The sequence below is a fragment of the Xiphias gladius genome, chromosome 11 (genome assembly GCF_016859285.1).
Source record: "Xiphias gladius isolate SHS-SW01 ecotype Sanya breed wild chromosome 11, ASM1685928v1, whole genome shotgun sequence".
NCBI classification, from domain to species: domain Eukaryota; kingdom Metazoa; phylum Chordata; class Actinopteri; order Istiophoriformes; family Xiphiidae; genus Xiphias; species Xiphias gladius.
Window position 1 is genome coordinate 799,449 of NC_053410.1, and position 18,931 is coordinate 818,379.

Here is an 18,931-nt window from a genome sequence, read left to right on the forward strand (position 1 = left end):
CTACCTGCAGAACAGATCAGACCTGTTCTGCAGGTACTGAAATCCAGTTCCTGCTGAGAGTTCTTATGAACCCACTTGGTTTGTTTTTTCATATCTGAATTCAAACATTTAGTTTTCATATTATACTTTAATTGGATTTGATTTGGTTTGGATTTTTTTTTTATTCTACTCCTGCTTCCTGGTTTCCTGTGAACAGACCAATCAACTAATCACCGAGACTCTGGGACACGGTTTCTGTATTTACAGTCGGTACAACAGGCTTCTTCCGGATCGTTGCAGGTTTTTTAAAGAACCTGAATCAGTAAAATGTAATCGGAGCTCAAGCAATTAGTCGATTAATCGTTTAGTCGATCGCAGCTATTTTGATAATCAACTGGTAACTGTTTTAGTTGTATTTAAGGAAGAACGTTCCAGCTTCTCAGATGCAAGGATCTGATGCTTGATTGTAAACTGAATTTCTTTGGGTTTTGAGGACTGATGATCATAAAAAAAGACATTTGAAGACATCATCTTGTGCCGTGGGAAACTATACCAGGAGTTTTCATTCTACTTTCACATTTTATAGACAAAACAATCGGTTTATCTGAAACATTATCTACAGATTTATTCAATAATGAGACTAAGTAAAAACTGTGTGGGGATTTTCTGATTTTCTGTGTTTTACATCACGGTAAATAGAATATTTCTGGGGTTTGGACTGTTGGTTTGACAAAGCAAGACATGTGAAGTCGTCACCTTGAGGACCGAGAATTTATTATGGACATTTTTGACATTTTAACATGCCAAACAATTAACTGATTAATCAAGAAATCAGTCACTGGAGCCCCACATCTGATTAATCAAAGAAAACATCTCCATCTATTGATCAGACTGGATTTAGGTCCGTTGAAAGAAGTTTTTTGTGACTGGAGGATAAAGTCAATGTCTACAGCCAATCAGCTCCCTGCACTGTGCCGATTTATACCAGGCTAAGCAGCGCCACCTTCTGTCAGAAACAAGTCACTACACACAAACGCCCACATTCGCGTTCTCACAGTTACGACCCACACAAACTACTTTAGGAATATTTCAGCCAAATCTTCCTTTTCAAGCCCCAAAATGTTTTTTAATCTGGCATAATGGTTGAAACACTGACCGTTCTCCAACTCGTCTTCGGGATATGAATAAAACGAGAGATACCTCGTAGTATGAAAAAACACAAAACAAGCCAGTTCCTGAGCCTGTAAGTGATTCTTGTCTTACAATGAAATGACTTTGAAAGACTTTGTTGTTGTCAGATGCAGGATGTTCAGCAGCAGTGTAAAAGTACCCTGACTCGTATGTGTGAGATCCATTTCCCGTGTCAGGGTCCATTCCCCAGTGGAGCTGCGACGATTAGTCGATCGAGAGAAAATTAATCAGCAACTAAGCTGATTATTGAATAATCGCGAGTCATTTTTCAAGCAAAAGCCCCAAACAGTTACAGGTTCAAGTTTCTCAGAAGTGAAGATTTGATCCTTTTCTGCAAACTGAATATTTGGGGGATTTGTGCTGTTAAAACCATCTCGGGCTTTGGGAAATTCCAACAGGCATAGGTTAGTTGCAGCTCTGTTGTTGAGCGGAGTGTGCGTTGGTGCGTTACCAGAGTCGGGCTCGGCGCTGACGGAGCGTTGTTCGGTCCAGCTCAGCTCGGCGGCGGCGTCTCCTGCAGATCTTCTGGACTTCCTGTCGCTCCTCTGACTCTTCAGCAGCTCCAGCTCTGAGCTCAGCTCATCGTTTCTGTCCCGCAGCTCCTGAACACAACACGCGCAGGTTTTCAGCATTTACACACACACACACACACACACACACACACACACACACACACACACACACACACACACACACACACACACACACACACACACATACCTGCATGCAAAAACACAAACCAACACACTCCAAAACTGCTGTTTCCCCTAGTAACCAGTGCGGGAAACTAAATGGACAGCAACCACTCAAAAATGTCAATCACAACTGTACAAAAACAACCAAACACAACAGCACTCTTATATTCTCAGTTCTAAACAGTTCCACTTAAACAACAACAGTCTTCTAACAGTGTTCAGTGCTGCGTTCCCGGTGCCGTAGCTGGGAGATGTGACGGTGACCAGTCAAGGTTTAACGAAGGGAAAGACTACACTTTGAGGAAGGATGTAGAAGATTTGGATTTTATTAATCTGCCGAAAAAAACCTACTTTAAAAAACAAACAAACAAAAAAAAAACAGAGCAGCTGCCAGAACAATGAACGTTTTAGAGAAGGAAGAGGAAGAAGAAGAGCTTTCACCTCACAGCTCAGCTCCAGCGCTGCAACAGCTTTACATCTACAGGTATCAGCTGCCTGATACATGTGAGACTTCAGGTGTTCTCACCTTGATTTTCTGTTGAGCCAACACGAGGCGTTCAGGTGTGCAAACAAACAGACATTAAAACTTCTCCACCTCAGTCACACCTGGTCGGCTTCTGATTCATAACACTGAGCATGTTTCCTCTGAAGGTTTCTGTTGCTCCACTTTACATCAACACATTTTTATTGAGAAAACAGATTGAAGACAAAAAATATATCATTTTGACATAAAAGTCTTAAAGTCAAAATTTAGTTTTATAATATTTAGACAAGAGCCAATAATAAGCCTCCCTGCCTCTCTCACCTCTGCCTGCATTATGCCGCTAGTCAAGTTTATTTATAGAGCACGTTTAAAACTTGACCCAAGTGCTGCACAAATTACAACAAAAGGAACGGCAGTGGAGATAAGGCACAATAACGACAACAATGAAAGGCAGGTATTTACCAAATGTAAAACGTAAAAGCCAGAGTGAAAACTCTAAATTTACACATAAATAAATAAATAAAGATTAGAATGAGTACTAAGGTCATTGAGAACATCCAAAGGCCACTGAAAACATGTAAGTCTTGAGTTATGCCCAATTTCAAAGCTTTGGGGAAGCTACTGCAAAGGCAGGACCTCCTTTACCCACCAGCCTGGATCATGGAACAGTTTAAACCCAATGATCAGAGGATCTGAGGCCTGGAGTTAGAGTAGGGGCAGGGAAGGTCAGAAATATAGCGAGGTGTCGATCCACGTACGGATTTGAAAACAAGCAAACGATCCTTGAACTGTATTTGTCAGGTAGCCAGTGAAAGGATGCTAGTACAGGTGTAGCGCTGTCTCTCTTCCTGGTACCAGTTAGGAGTCTCAGCTGAAAGAGGCTTCACCTTTAACTGAAATGAACTCAGATGTTCGGATCTTTCAGTTTCAGTTCCTAGAATTTAGTGGAAGCAGGTGGAGAAAACCTGAACGCAGCATGAAATGACTGATGTTTTCCTCAACGATGACACGGGAAAACTTACTGAAAAGCTCTGCACACGGTAGAGTTTCATCATAAAAGTTTACAGGTAAAAGTGTGAAGCAGGAATTCAGAGTGGAGCTCAATAAAAACAGACGTTCATGTGACAAAAGGTACCAAAAAAAAAAAACCCCACACAACTTACACCAACAGACTCACACACACACTCTTACCCTGCACTGCAGCTCGTACTCTTTGACGATTTCCGAGAATCGCTCCTCGTGGCTCAGACCAGCACCGGCCGGGTCCAAGCTGCCAAACTGTCAATCAAACAAAAACAACACACCTGGTCGGTTCAGAGTAGCTGTCGGTCAATACATCAATCCATCAATCCATCAATGAAAGCTTTTCTTAATAGTCAGAAACAAAACTTCATCTCCAGCGCTCAGAGCAGAGAGGACGAGACCAGAAGAGAAGTCACAGAGGAAACTGTCATCAATAATTCATCAACTACAAGGAGATGAGTTACCTTACACCGGGGGGACAGATCCAAACACACACACACACACATTAGAAAACCCATCACAATGTAAAACGTAAGGAATAGATTCCAACTGGTTTTAACTGGTTCACAGAGTAGGCTGACACTTTATGACTCTAATCTCCAGTGTTCATGGGGAACTGGTCTGTCCGTTCACTACTGTACAGCTCTGTCATCACTGAGCAGCAGGACATAGTTACTCAGGATTTGACCTGTTTCCATGACAATTCCCCTAAGAGGGTCTAAATTTCTACTGGTGAGAAAAAAAAAAAACAACATAGGAGAAGTGTCACATCGGTGAAGCTTAGCACAGAAAACATTTTTTACAAACGCAGACTTTCGGAACTTTAAAAATCTGCTCCCACTCATTTATTTCAGACCTGATCGCTCCTGACAGGAACACTTATTTTGAAAACCTTCCCTCAGACTCCTGGATTGGTGGAGCAGTATCTGGTGGACATCGGAGGGACTGAAACCGGACATACTTCAGCCCTGACCTTAACTACAATCCTCTGCCAAACAAGTTGTGTGCGTCGTGTTGTTGCGTCACCTTGTCGTGCAGCAGCTGGTCCAGGTCTCTCTGCAGTTTGTTCACTGAGCTCTCAGCTTCAGTCAGCTTCAGCCTCACTACACTCAGGTCCTCCTCCAGACGACTGTTCTCCTGAGCACACGACACGACACGGCGCAGAACTTTAACATCTGTATTTCTGTTCAGATTTGAATCGGCAGAACATGAGCGGAGGCAGATCCATCCTCCACAAGAGCACAAACAGCAGCTCCCTCCACAAATTTAAATTCAAACAATTGGGGATCTGGACAATTTGACGATGGACATAAACGTAGCAACTGACTTTTATTTTAAGAACTCACAGATGTGTTTGGTATTTTCCCTGGACTGAAAAGTTAGAGAGCATTTTCCGGTTTCATTCTGATGCAACTTTCCCCACAAAGACCGCACAGAAATAAAGAAAGAAAAAACAGCCTTCAATTACTTCGTTCCTAAATAAATTACTGAAATTGACACATTTGTAAAGGACGTCTGAAGAAGGCTTCCTCCTGATTCCAGTTACCTACACTAAGGACCACATGCCTGGGGACTGCCGGAGCAGCAGTCACAGATCTACACACATTTATCCTCCAACATAAGCAATTAGTCCTTCCTTTAAATAAAATAGGACTCAACTGGCAGTCAGTGTGATTAAATTGCATGAATTCCTCAAATGATCAATGGTGAATTCATTATTTTCCTCAATTTGACTTTCTGAAATTAACACACCTGCTCATTTTGTTTTTACGGGAAACCAGGGCCTCGTCTGAGACTCTTTCTATGCTTGTCCTCGTGTGCTGTTGCCTACCCCTGACATGAAAGGGAGTCTGACCAACCAGCAGCTAAAAATGATGATGGTCGGATCATATGATTAAGAGAGTACGCAGCTACTTGGGGTGAGGAAATGCAGGAACGGACCATTCCTGTAACTGTACTATTATATATTACAGTGTATTACTTTTTTCTTATATATTTGAAGGAACTTTAGTTTTTCATTTATGTATTGATTTAGGTTATTTACAGTTAGCGTGCATGTATGCCGGCTATAAGTTTTACATATCTGGCATGTTCAGGGTTGATGTTCTTGCCACTGTCCTGCAAACGGTTAGAGATGGATGTATAGAGGAGGATACACCACCCGCATGAACATGTAACAGGTATTCTACCGTCCCATGCTCCTTTTTATTTTAAGTTGCAAAACAATAAAACACAAATAAAGAGAAAATCGTTAAGGAGCAGTGGCTCAAAGAATAAACATGGACAGGAAGTTTATTCTCATTATCCTTATTGAATCATCTGCACCTGTAGAAGCAGGTGAGAGATGTGTACAGACCTGTGTGGCGCTGCAGAGCTCCTCCTGCAGCTCCGCCTCCCGCGCTCGGAGCAGCCGCAGCTCCTCCTGCAGCGTGCTGCGCTCTCTCTCCACCTGCTGCAGCAGCGCCTCGCCCTCCTGCTCCGACTGGCTGCGCAGAGCCATCAGCCTATCACGGAAGTCCTGCTCCAGGTCCCTGCCGATCGCAGAGCGGCTCGTCAACACCGCGGCCGTACACGTCCCCAAATATATATCATATCACCGTCAACACTCCAGAATCAATATCCGACACACATTTGAGGTAGTTGTCGCTTTTATTTTTACTTTCGTTTGAAGTGAAGCTAACGTTGGCTCCAGCAGCTAAAGTGGAAAAGAGTCAACGGTATCAGAAGAGCTTGTCAGGCAGATACCGGAACCTACAGCAGCCTGATCCGGACTGCTTGTGAATTCCAAAGGAGAGAGAGGTAAAAGGTGAAGAATGAGTTGACTGACAAATACCTCATCTATCTGAGAGAAACGTGACACCAGTGTGCGTCATTGTGCGAAGCGGTAAAATGCCAAACGTGTCCAGAGGTAAGAACCACCTGAAATCATCACATCAAGTTACCTGCAGAATAACTGTAAAATTATTTGGAAAAGCGTGAAAAGGTCAGAGCAGCAAACCCACTAACACTCACATCAGTGCGTCTGCCTGACATCACAGCTTCTGCGGCCGAGTTTAAGGACTTTGTTACACAACAAAGATGTCACTTCTGCCACTGACCCTTAAATGCGTACCTCGGGTCTTCAGCAAACCGGGACTGTATTACACGCCATCTGATTCATTCGCTTCGTTCAGCTGGTATTCAGCAGCTGTGGCCACAGCTGGAGAAAGGGAAAGAGATGCCACGACATCCGGGCGCCACCAGATGCTCTAAAAGTCTTCGGCTTGAAAAAGCTCCCGCAAAAAACGACTGTGGAGATGTCACATCTGAACATCTGTGCTCGGCCACACGCATGTTACAACGACCACGAGCGAGTGACTGCGATTAGTTGTCACTGAGCTGACTTGGGTTTGTGTCGGTCTAGTTACAGGTTACACAGGGCTCCGTGTAAGGTAAGACAACATAAACATGAAACATAACAGGCTGCACTGACAAATATTAATCAACTCAGGAAATCTGTAAATAATTATGAAATATTTCTTAAACGACAAAAATATATTTTTGTGTGATTGTTACTGTTAATAATACGTTCTGAAAAGGTTGGCAGCAAAATGATTTTAAAGTGCTAGGTTGCCAAGTGTGTTTGAAAAAAAAGCTCCATGAATTTAAGGGTTCATACAGAAACAGGTCTCGTTAACGCAGACGTGGAGTTTTTAGACTTTGAATATGATTCGCTTATTCCAGCCCTCAATGGACAAGCAACATATCATTTAACGGGATTTTTCTTTTGTTTTTCTTTTCGTATAGAAATGAGTTTGATCACGCTTGGGACAAACTTATCTGACTTAATACTGCAGTTCAATTTAAAGAGAAACACGAACAGGTTCAGCTTTGTGCATAGAACCGTGATGAAGCTTCAGGCTCGGCAGCAGCCAACTTTAAATCTGTGGGTCTGACCTGATCCTGGTCTGGTTGAGCGTCTCCATGCTGGCGTGGCGGTCGTCCACTTCTCTGATCAGCTGCAGGTTCCTCTGATCGGCCAGATCCAGGTCTGCTTTCACCTTGTCCCGCTCCCTGCAGGCCTGGTCCGCCACAACCCTGAACACACACACACACAAGGTTAAATATGATGCTTCTTCACAGCTTCACTGGTCAGTTTAGAGGCTCTATATGTATCGATAACCGAAAGAACCTCTGACTGCTTAAATTTAATTTAACACCAGGGTGAAAAGATTCGTTCCTGGTTCAAAGTTTCAAATCTGTTTCACCTGTAACCACCGGTGACCACGCCCGGCCGTGACCACGCCCAGCTGTGACGTCAACTGTTTCTGACCCTAATTCTCATTTTTGTATCCTTTGCTTGGTAAAGGGCTTGATAGACAGAGTTTTGTTAGTCTTGTTCTACTGTTGTCTGCACCTTGAGTACTGGGGTGAGATGGTCAATCACTCGGGGTCAGCAATAACACATTACTCCTTAAAAACATACAGGTGAATACCAATAGAAATACACTTGTCTTACAAATCATTTTTACTTGTTGAACCTCAAAGCTTCTAATCGATTACTTTATATTTCAACTTTAGTAGTTTTACAGGCAGATAAAATATTTTATCATCATTCTAACATACATATTTCTGTTTATGTATATTTTGTGGCTTCATCATTCATCAAATGGAAATACTCTAGAGGTGCATCATTTGAGACACATCTCCCTGAATTCAGCTCATATTTAGTATCTTTGAAACTTTCACATCTTGGACTAACAAGATCAATTTGTAAAGACGGACACCAGAAGGTCTCTAGCGTTGAAAAGGTTCATTCTGCTGATTTGAAGCAGATCATTTGTTCTTCAAGAGTCACTGAACGCCCCCTAAAAGTCTTGTTCTTGCTGACCTCCACTGGTTTAACTTGCACCTTGCTGCAGTGATGTAAAAGTGTACTATACGGTGTGTCACCGCGCCGTGACATCACCAATGGGTGTGGTTACAGATGCAACTGGTTGCGCTTTATTTGGCTGCGCCGCTTGTTATGTAGCAGGAAGGGCCAAACCCCAGATCCTAGAAATTGTGTTTGTACGCAGCTAAACTGAAGGAAACTCTGGTGGATCTCTGGCTGGATCGTGTTCAGAGGCGACGTGTCTTTGATTGAATGAAGCGACGCATTTATCAAAAGCAGCAGAGTCTCCAGGAGATGGAGGGAGGACGCACAAAGATCAGGACCAGGTTCCACATCCAGAGTCCCGTCTTTGGTTATGGTTCAGGAGAGATGGACGTCTTAAACCAGACCAGGATCTTTCCTGAAGCTGAACCAGGTGCTGTGAGGGTCTGAACAGAAACGTAAACCAGCTTAATGAAGCTGGAGTCTCCACAGGTGGATTTTGCGCTGCAGGATCAGATATTTTGTTGGAAAACAAACACGTTGTCTGTGAACATTTGACTGATTCGTTCAGTATCATTGATTTGCGACTTGACAAACACGTAAATTTCCACAACAGATTACGCATTACACACACGTTTCCTACAAAGCATATTTGTTATTGCAAGTGCAGAGAGACCCACTTTAATGAAGCACAGGCAGCAGGTATCGTGATAAATACTGAATCAGCTGATGAATGGTAGCAGGTGATGGAGATGATCTGTTAAACTTTGATCTTTTCACAGCTTTTAAGTGCTGGCAGAGAGACAATAGTACCTGTAACATGTGAATTCAGACACAACCAGACATGTGAAATGTGTGTTCATCAGTCTGTCGACTCCTGCAGCAAGTAAACAAAAAGACATCATCGTAAACAATGCGATTCAAGTCAGACAACCGGAGTGGAAACCACACCCAGCCACGTTCTGGAGCGCATCCACAGAGCAGGCTTCAGACTACACCCAAACACATCTGAGGCTGATGTGGTCAGAGAGCAGTGGAACGCTGCTCTTCCGCTAAGTTTGTCCTCGAGCAGCACTTTACAGCCTCCAGGATCTGCTGTGGTGAAAACCAGGGAAACATTTTCAGTATCTGCTGAACTCTTGGTGACGTGTAACGTGTTGTTTGGATCCAAACTCAGCTGACCAGATGAATCCTGGAACTCTCCTCTTACTGCAGGCCCTGCTCCCCTCCAGCGGAGGGAGCTCTTGTCATTAGAAATACGGTACCCGATGTGGACAAAAGTATGTGGACAAGCATGTTCAGGTCTGCAACTGTTTTTTCTGGTTTGGTCTTGTGTGCTCCAGCGTACAGTGATGTCTTGGGCAACAGTGCTATTCCCGCTTCTTTTTCCTGTTTCAATGTAACAGTGCCCCCGTGCACAAAGCCAGCTCCATAAAGAACTGATTTCCCCAGCATGGTGCAGAAGAGCCTGACTGGTCTGAACAGAACCCTGACCTCAACCCCATCCAACACCGACGCCCGACACCAGTGTTGGACCTGACTAATGGGAGCAGATCCCTGCAGTAGGCTCAACATCTGCTGGAAAGACTGAAACCAGGAGCGTGGACGGTGATAGAGCAGCAGATTAACGACGATGGTGTCAGCGTCACCTGTAACGTTCACGTGTCCACATACTTTTGGTCATTTACTGTATGTACAGTGTATATATTTTAAAGATCACAGCAAGCTGCACGTGAATAATCTACCACCGCTTCGAATGAACTGTCTGGAAGGAAGGAAATCGAGCTAAAAACGGATGGAGGATTCAGAACAGCATGGGCTGGTGCTGCTCAAGTTGCTCAGTGACTGAACCGGGACCAGCTGATCGCCTCAAGGACAGAGAATGACCTGATCAATGAGTCAGTATTTGACCCTTTATATCCACTGAGCTCCAGCCTGTTTCATTGTCCCGCTTCTCCAGTACAACCAGTCTGATACTGGTGACCTCTGACCAGCTCTGCCGGAGAAGCCGAGAGTTGACTGCCTTGCTCAACGGCACCTCGGCTCTGGATGTAAAAGCGTGACACTGTGTCTTCTGTGTTTTTCTTTTGTTTTGTTTCTTTAAATCAACTTTCCCCACACAGGGAGGGATGATGTTGGATGATGTGGATTTGACCTTTGACCTCCAGGCTTCAGCTGACCCGGCAGCTGTGAACTGGTTTGTGCTGATGATCAGTGGATCTGCCAGTAAACTGACTGACGATCTCACTGGAAACCTGCAGCCTGAACATCCAAAGTCAACCTTCAACTACACGTTCAGATTTTACTATTTTGAAGGACCCGTCTGACATTTTTAGGAAACTGCTCTTGTTCCCATGTCTTCTCCAGAATCAGATGTTTCGTCTGGATTTCCTCTCCAGGTTTAGCCTAGCTTAGCACAAAAACTGGGAGCAGATGGCGACCGTTAGCCTAGCCCATCAGCAGAGAAAGAAATCCACCATTTACACGTTGCTGGTTGAAGTCGGCTGGTTTCGGTTTACACTGGAGTGCGATCAATACATTGTCGTCGATATTGAAACTAGATCCCATTCTGCTTCTCTCAGCCACAACCTGGGGTAACGTCAACTAGACAACACAGAGACAGACTGTCAGTCTAGCTACTTGGAGCATAATTGTGGTTCGTAGAGGCGATAAGCACCGTGCCGCCCTCCTACCTCCCCCCGTCTGATCACGGCCGTCACACTTTGCTTCTGTACTTCTGTACTTAAAATAACATGTGAGAGCAACCTCTGTTGGTTTAATGGATAAAGTCTGAATCCTATCAGTTCAGGTTTTGAGAGAATTTACCTCTTGTGTCTACAGGTGTGAAGCGGTAAGCTACAGAGAAAAAACAGTAGAACGAGTTGAACCTACTGCAGGTGTTGGATCTCGTTCTTGTAGGAGATGAGCGCCGCCTGGTGGATGCCGTTCCCGCTGACCAGCAGCTCGTTGTCCAGAGCCAGAGTCAGGTCTGCCAGACTGAGACGCTCCTCCAGAGGGAAGTCCAGAGTCTAAAGGGAGATCATCAAAAAAAACAAACAAAAAAAACAGAAAGTGATTTACCTCACCTGTAGCAGGAACCAGCCCTTCATCTGAAACCGGTTGATATTAGAAACAGGCTCTTATTTCCAATCCCCCTGTTTTATAAGTTTATCTGATTATACTTTAGTCTCATCTGATCCTGTTTTTATTTGTTGTTAATGCAAAGTCAACACCCCTCGACTGCTTTCACTTGCCTATTTGTTTGTGCCATTATTTGAACACGGCTTTTATCTAAGAATGTAGAGTGTAGAGATTTATCGGGAGCATCTTCTGGTTTCAGACACATCTGACACATTTAAGTACCAATCTAAAAGCCAAAAATAAAGATTCAAAGTTGGGGAAAAACTTGCTTATGGCTGGATTAAGGAAAGTGTAAAACTAAAAACATAAAATGAAATACAACCACTCAAACAACTAATAGAAGCTTTTCTCCTTTAATACCTTGTGGTAATGAACATAAAATAATTCATTTTAAGGATAAAAATGTCTTTAATTCAGATACCATATATTCCTAATGTAGAGTGTAATTTTGCAACAGTTTTGGCAGGAGTCTAACCTGTTAAAAAAACAGCATGTAACCATTCTAACTTAGTCATCTAAACAGATGACTAACTGTACCAGGCATTTTTCCAGTTTCTATTGAAATCTGCATTTTTTCTGACATTAAGGACTCGAAAAAAATAAACTGTTCGTTTTTTTTAAACTTAATCTAAAAGTAGGTCCCAACTCTGTTGCAGAAGCTCCCATCAATGTGTTGGACCTGCAGGTTGCTTTGCTTTCAGCTTCTGTCCAGTTCATCCAAAACCAGCTCCACGGGGTTCAGGTCTGGAGACTGTGCTGGTCTTCCATCATGTGAAGCCACTGTCTGGTTCTGTTCTTCTAACGTTCTGGGTCATCGTCTTGCTGTAGGACGAAGCCCCGACCAACCGGTCTGTCTTCCTCTGGTACTTGTCTCTCTCTCCCCAGTCTGACACCAGTTTACCAGTAACTACGTCCTGCAGCACAGTGTTGACCTGATGGTGAATCAGAGGGTGTAGAAACACACTTTGCTCCAACTCTGCCTTTGTACAGACAGAACTGTTTGCATCGACGTTCAAGGCTTCACTTCCTTCCATTGCTGCAGGAAAAAACTGGAAGTGAACCAGTTTCTTCATCCCTGAAAATTCTATAACTCTACCCTTCAGTTGTTGTTGACCTAAACTTTTACATTTACCACTTATTTTTGTATCAATTAAGATTGTTCACTGGACTTGAGCTGCTGAAATTTCACTAAAACCTTCGCCTCCTCCTGCCTCTGAATCTCTGTACCGGAGTCTCCTCGAAGCCACATGTCAACTAATGAGCAGGCTGACGACAGATACTGACTTTGTTTTCTTTCACAGCTCAGTCCTAACAGGAGAATATTCCGCCTTGTTGAAGTGAATCAGCTGAAACAGATCTGTGTTGGTCGTCTAACAGGAATGTGAGAGAGATGAAATCTGAGGTTCTGTTCAGTGTCCAGGATCAGAGGAACGAGGAGGAGCTGGTCTGGGAAACCTTGATCCTCAGAGCAGAAAACCACAGTCCTGATGAGGTGGTTTGGCCGAAAACTCAAAGAGAGATAAAGACAGAGTGTGGTTTATCATGTAAATCACAGAAGGACCAGGGGAAAATCAGAGCAGATGAGGGGGGATTTATTTTTGTTGCTGAAGGAAAAAGAAAAAGAAGTTGGCATTAAAATGATTATGAGAGAAGAGGGGACGCTGTTTTAAATACGATCTCTGATCAGATGTCCAGACATTTATCCTATGACGTTTATCCTCGACAGACATCAGAGAAACCGCTGTCACTGTTTCCAGAAGTGAATGATGTCTCCCTGTTCAGATTTGAGTGGGTTGTAACTGAGTAAAATGGGTCCTAGCTTGAGGCAAACTGTCAAGTAAAGTACTAAAACTCAACAAAATGTTGATTAAATATGTACCAGACACATCAACCGAATGACATTTACACCTTGTTGTTCATCAGATGCTGGAGGCTCCTGATTTATCTTTACGAAGCTGATCAGCTTCAGTTATTGGTCCGGGCGTTGCTTCCCAAAAGCATCTTACAGCTAATGTGATCGTAAAATCGATCACGAGAACCTTCTTAATCTGAAGAGGCGATTCCAAAGAGCTTCATGCTCTTAGAAATGATCGTAGATTAACGAGTGACTCCTTCACGTTCGGAGGAAGATGCTCTGAAGCTCCAGAACCTGCAGAGGGAACCGAAAACTACCGAGTTGTTTTTGAAAGTTTTTTCGTTGTTCTTTTTAAGTCTGTACTTTTATCATGAACGCTGATGGTCTTTGATAAGTGTCATTTAATGTAAAATGAGCAATAGAGTTTGGATTCGAAAATAACGCAAAAACTAAACTAAGACACAAAGTAGTTTAACAACTGATTTGGTTAATTGATCGAACAGTTTCTATCCTCATCGCCCTCGTCCTTTACTGATATCGCCATCTCTTCTGGCTGATGGAAAATCTTCAGGTTTCATATCTTCACTTTCCTTTTTATTTGTGGTGAGTTAGTTGTTTGTCACATGTTTACATTCAGCAGGTCTGACACAGAAATGATGACAGCATGACTTTCACAGTAGATGAGCAGCAGATTTATGAAACTTGTAGGAACCACCGCTGCTCCATTTTAGGTTTAATGTGAGTTTCTTAAACCTCTACACAGTAACATGAATTAAGAAGAGCAGCCAGCTGAGAATCTCATTTTCGTGCTGAACAAGCAGGTATAAAAATGTTTTCTTGTCTTTTACAACACGTAGCTATACTATAGCACGGTTTACAGACTGTTAAATAAGCAATGTTACTTTAAAGTGTATTCAGTATCATCTTGAGCTCCGCGGACAGACGTCGTTAAGAAGATCTTAACGGCGGTTGCTTTGGGAAACGTGTGTAGAAATTTACCAGCATTTGTAGAAACCATCTTAGAAAACCCTCTTAACTCCAAAAATCGTTGTGATATCAGTTAAAAACACTGAGGACATACGAGTCCCAGCAGGTTCTCCACATTCAGCTGGTTGGGATTGTTGGGATTATTGTTTGTATGTGTTTGTTCTAAAATTTTCAAATACAAAAGTTTGCACATTTTCAGGATGCTACGTCTAAGAATATTGGTATCATTCCTTTAAAAAACCCACTACCTGTATGTTTAGCTCTAAATGATGGTAAAATGCCGAGGACATGACCTCAGTGTCTTCAATGGCAGCTACAGGCCTAACTAAAGGTAGGAGGCCTGGTCCTGGTCTGTACTGACCTGCAGGATGTCCCTGCTGTTCCTGATGCCCTCCTCGGCCCAGATGGCGATGACCCCCTCTGGGCTGGTGCATCCTGAGCCGTCGTCCAGCCGGCTGAGCACTCTTTGACCCACCGTGGCCGTCAGCAGGGAGGGCGAGGTGGAGCGAGCCGAGCGCTCCTCCAACACCGACTGAGACTGCATGGACGAACAGAAACCAGAGTCAGATGTTAGTCCACATTCAGGCCTGATAGGTAAAGGTGTGTATGACTGCTCGATTTCAAACGAAACTGAAGCTGGAATGAGTTTTACTGCAAAAACCTGTTCAACACCCAAGTTTTTACAGACAAAGGAGCTTAAAAACAGCTCTAAGGAACGGATTTCACAGGGTCCTAGTTAACGGCTGTTTTTGTAGTGTGATGTTGTAAGCTTTGATCTGGATTAGCCTACTTTCACTCAGAGTCAGCAGGGCCGGGGACAAACATCCAGACCCACCAGTTCAGAACATGGCGAGCAACGATTTGAGTTTTAAAACATCTGAATTCTTTGATTTTAAACACTTATTTCTGAATCGTCTTCACCTGTGTGTAGCAGTACGTCCCGCTGTAGGCCCTCGCCCTGTCTGTCCTCACCCATGTCAACAAACCACAGCCTGCCATCAGACCTGATGTGCAGTACATGATGCTTGCTACCTGTTCACCTGCAGCACCTGTCTGACCCCTGCACACCTGATTGGACTGGTGACTCTCAGGTGCAGCAGAGCCTCCCGATTGCAGCTCTGCTTGGTGGAAAGTTGACGATGCGTTCAGGAGCTCCTCAGAAACTCAGAAAGTCTCTGCGGTGGGAAAGTCATTTTTCTGTGGGTGTAGTTCAATTTTGAAAAGCTCAGCAGCAAAATATGAAGAGGAAGAAATGAACCTCAGGTAAGTAAGTGAAGACTCAAGTTCTCTTCTAGGCTTTTAGTGTCGGCTTTACTGTTCTGTACTGTTAATCTGGTTGAATGACTCGACTTGATCCGGTTGATGTAAACTGACCGAAAATTTAATGCGTGTTTGAAATCAGAGGTTAGTGTTAACTTAAAATTGCTCCACCAAAGACAAAAGAAAAGGCCAAGTGCTCGAAAGAAAAGGGGTCAGGTACATAAGTGGTTATAAAACAGGCTCAACGTCGGGATTTATTCAAGAGTTACCCCACGTTTCGAAAACTTCTTTCTGAACCTCTGGAACTATCCTACATACGTGCCCCTACCATCAGACACATGCTGGATCACAGTCATTTGCCACCTAAAGGGGGAAAGGAAGGGTTAAAACCATCTAAGGGCACGTGTAAATGTATTTGTGCAAAGAGCAAACATCGCCCCGACGTACGGCAGAAGACATATTTCTCAGATTTAAAGACAGGTGAGACGTGCAAAAACAATCAAGTCATCATCTGCAACACCACATGCAGTAGGAAGTGAATCGCGTCACTTTGTCCCTGTAAATGTCGCTACACTGGACGCACCAAGAGACGCCCGAAAGACAGACTGAGCCAGCATAAATATGCCATCAGAATTAAACATCTCTGTTAATATTATCATTGGCACGACATTTTCACGACAACACCCCTGTCATGACAGAGTCTGGAGGACTGAAGGAACCAAAGTTATTGAAAAATCCTTCAGAGGAGGAGACGCCATTAAAAACCGCTGCAAAGGGAAAGCTACCGGATTTTTAACTTGGATGCCCTGACATAGACAGGTTTGAAGGAGGAAACTGATTATAAGCCTGTTTCTATAAACAACTATATTAATCAGCTCTACTGATGCGACTGTATTATTTTGAGTGATACGATTGGCAGTGTTGTCATTATCGCTATCTCTTTTACAATGTTAATGTTTTGGTGTCACTGTGTTGGTTATTCCACTATGTTTAACCATGCGGTTATTTCCTGTGTCTTCCTGTCTGTTTCTACCGTTTCCTCTCCTTGTTCTCCCTAAGAGGACCTGGGGAAAATTTTCTTTTCTTCACTGTGATCAATTCCTCGATCACACCGTTTCCAAACATGAACGCACAATAAGGACACACAAAAAAAAAATCATTGTTACTATCAGCTGTTGACTTCAGCACTTTCTGACTGATTGTCCAGCTTCCTCTGTCAAATATTCCACGGTTTGGAGTCGTGCTCACTGCACATCCCACCACCTACAGACAACTTCATTGCTGCTGATGATTGACCACATTAACTGCTATCACAGCCGGTTAATACGGGACTTTAATTATCCAGTAAGACGAAAGCAACATCCTCCATGTTTCACATAGTAAAACATACATGTTTTACATAGAGTTATATACAAGCATTGGCGGATGCTCTTTCCCAGAGAGACTCACGGCACTTTTCAAAAGTCAAATCAATAAAATGATGAGTTTGTGTCTGAAACAAATAGCCGTACTGAGAAAGCACATCCTGTTATTTCACTACAGAAACAGCTCCGATATTACAACAAAATGAGACATCATAATGAAAAACATCCAGCACTGTGTCTTTATTTCTGCTGAACTGTGACTCCACTGTAGTTTATCTGGAACTGAATTAGTTATATTCTCACACAGTGAGCTCCTTGGTCTGTCAATGATCTTTGTGAATATCATTTTAACTATACCAGCGTTTTAAGTATATTAGTACTTTATCTAAGCGTGTGTGTGTGTGTGTGTGTGTGTGTGTGTGTGTGTGTGTGTGTGTGTTTGTGTGTCTGACCCTGTGTGGCGCCCTCTGCAGGTCAGCGGGTCGTACAGGGGTGGAGCAGGACACGGGGACGGAGCGACAAAGAACCTTCTGGAAATCCCTGATCCTGACTCTGCCGTCCAGGTCGGCGTCCAACTTTCTGAGCAGCAAGTCCAGGTCCTGCAGGCCGGGGTCAGAGGTCAAAGATCAAAACAACAAGCATACTGGTAGGCTGAATCCAAATGTCCGGACTTCACCACACTCCTGAGTAGTCAGTGAGTGCTGAGGTCTGTCCAAATCCGCAGTTCATCAAGTCCACAAGGGGCCTCAAAGACTTTCTCTGGACTTCCAGAGAGTCAAAACCATGGCGATACGTCACCATGTTTAAAAAATAAATAAATAATAATAATAATAATAATAATAATAAGTACCATATTTTGCTTCTACGGTTTCATACTGCACAGACAGAATATGAACAGGCTGAATCATTTGGATCTGTTTGGTTTTTTGTCCACCTCTGCTGTGAGGATCCTCAGTTGAGGGTTTAATGTTGACATAATATGGGGTTTGACAGCTCAAATGAAGGGAAAATATATCTGTTAAAGCAACTATGTAGTGAAGCAAACCTGCACATCTCAGGCATAAGTTGCCAACATCACTATCATCATTTAGAACCGTTAAGAAAATACTCAAACACACGAGGAAGCAGCACCATGTTACTGTTACTGAGCAGCAGCAACAGCGGCCTCTGTAGCCACAGATGGTAACTGCAGCTCGCTGGCGAATTAAATGCTGTTGGCCCCCGAGTCTGAGCGGTTAAGGTTACTGGAAGCAACGTATCCCTGGAAGCTAACAACTCATGTACAGAAAACAAAGCCCATCAGTCGCTCAGGTGACAAACACAAAATCATCTTCTCAGGACAAACCAGGAAGCACGCTGTCCCCTCATGTCTAGTCAGCATTCGGCTGATCTGATTGACAGAAAACATCTGAACCCACAGCAGCTGGGTGCTAAAATGTAGATCCTAGGAGCCATGATGCCAGTACTGAGAATACCGAGCTAGCTTCTCCTTATAGCCACTGAAGATCCAAGGCTGGTGGTGTGTGATCGTTCCCGCTCAGACCAAGTTACGCAGTGCAAGAATGTTCGGGGCAATTTCATCCCCTTGCAGACTTCATGACAGTGAACGCGTCACTGTAAGTTTGACAAAAGTTCATGAGGACTCAGTCCAAAAGTCCTGAGGATGAAAGTTTGGATTTGGCCGGACTGACCTTAATGATTCTGTGTGTGTGGGGGTCCAGTAGGTGGTGGGCGGGGTCTTACCTCTGTGTCGAGCTGCTGCAGGTCCAGGTGATCACCCGCTGCCGTCGGGATATGGCCGCCTCCTCCTCTTCCTGCTCCTCCTCTGACAACCCCCTGCTCCATCTCCTCCTGCTGAGGAGCTGCAGAGCACAAACACAAGGTTTTCATATCTCACACCGTTAGGGATCCACTAAAAAACAAACTCTGGTCAAGTCAAGATCAGAAATTCTGACATTCAGGGACATGGTAAGTTCGAAGGAACAGCTGGATATTTTGGGAGATCCTCTTCTCGTCTCTCTCTCTGAGAGCTCGATGTTCAGACTGATCCCGCTCTCATGTCTGCACTGTAAGTATGAAGCTACTGCCAGCAGCTGG

At 43.7% G+C, this 18,931-nt stretch overlaps 1 protein-coding gene across 1 annotated transcript in view; it reads right to left on the reverse strand.

Annotated features, from left to right (window-relative positions):
• Window positions 1–18,931, reverse strand: part of ninl (ninein-like) — a 50,551-nt gene that overhangs the window by 17,227 nt on the left and 14,393 nt on the right. Inside the window, exons 6-15 of the mRNA XM_040139401.1 lie at window positions 18,578–18,696; window positions 17,314–17,433; window positions 14,928–14,942; window positions 14,572–14,748; window positions 11,120–11,256; window positions 7,309–7,449; window positions 5,729–5,903; window positions 4,399–4,509; window positions 3,541–3,627; window positions 1,622–1,772 (exon numbers count right to left, since the gene is read on the reverse strand). Coding sequence (XP_039995335.1) covers window positions 1,622–1,772; window positions 3,541–3,627; window positions 4,399–4,509; window positions 5,729–5,903; window positions 7,309–7,449; window positions 11,120–11,256; window positions 14,572–14,748; window positions 14,928–14,942; window positions 17,314–17,433; window positions 18,578–18,696 — 1,233 coding nt within the window. The remainder of the gene's footprint in view (window positions 1–1,621; window positions 1,773–3,540; window positions 3,628–4,398; window positions 4,510–5,728; window positions 5,904–7,308; window positions 7,450–11,119; window positions 11,257–14,571; window positions 14,749–14,927; window positions 14,943–17,313; window positions 17,434–18,577; window positions 18,697–18,931) is intronic.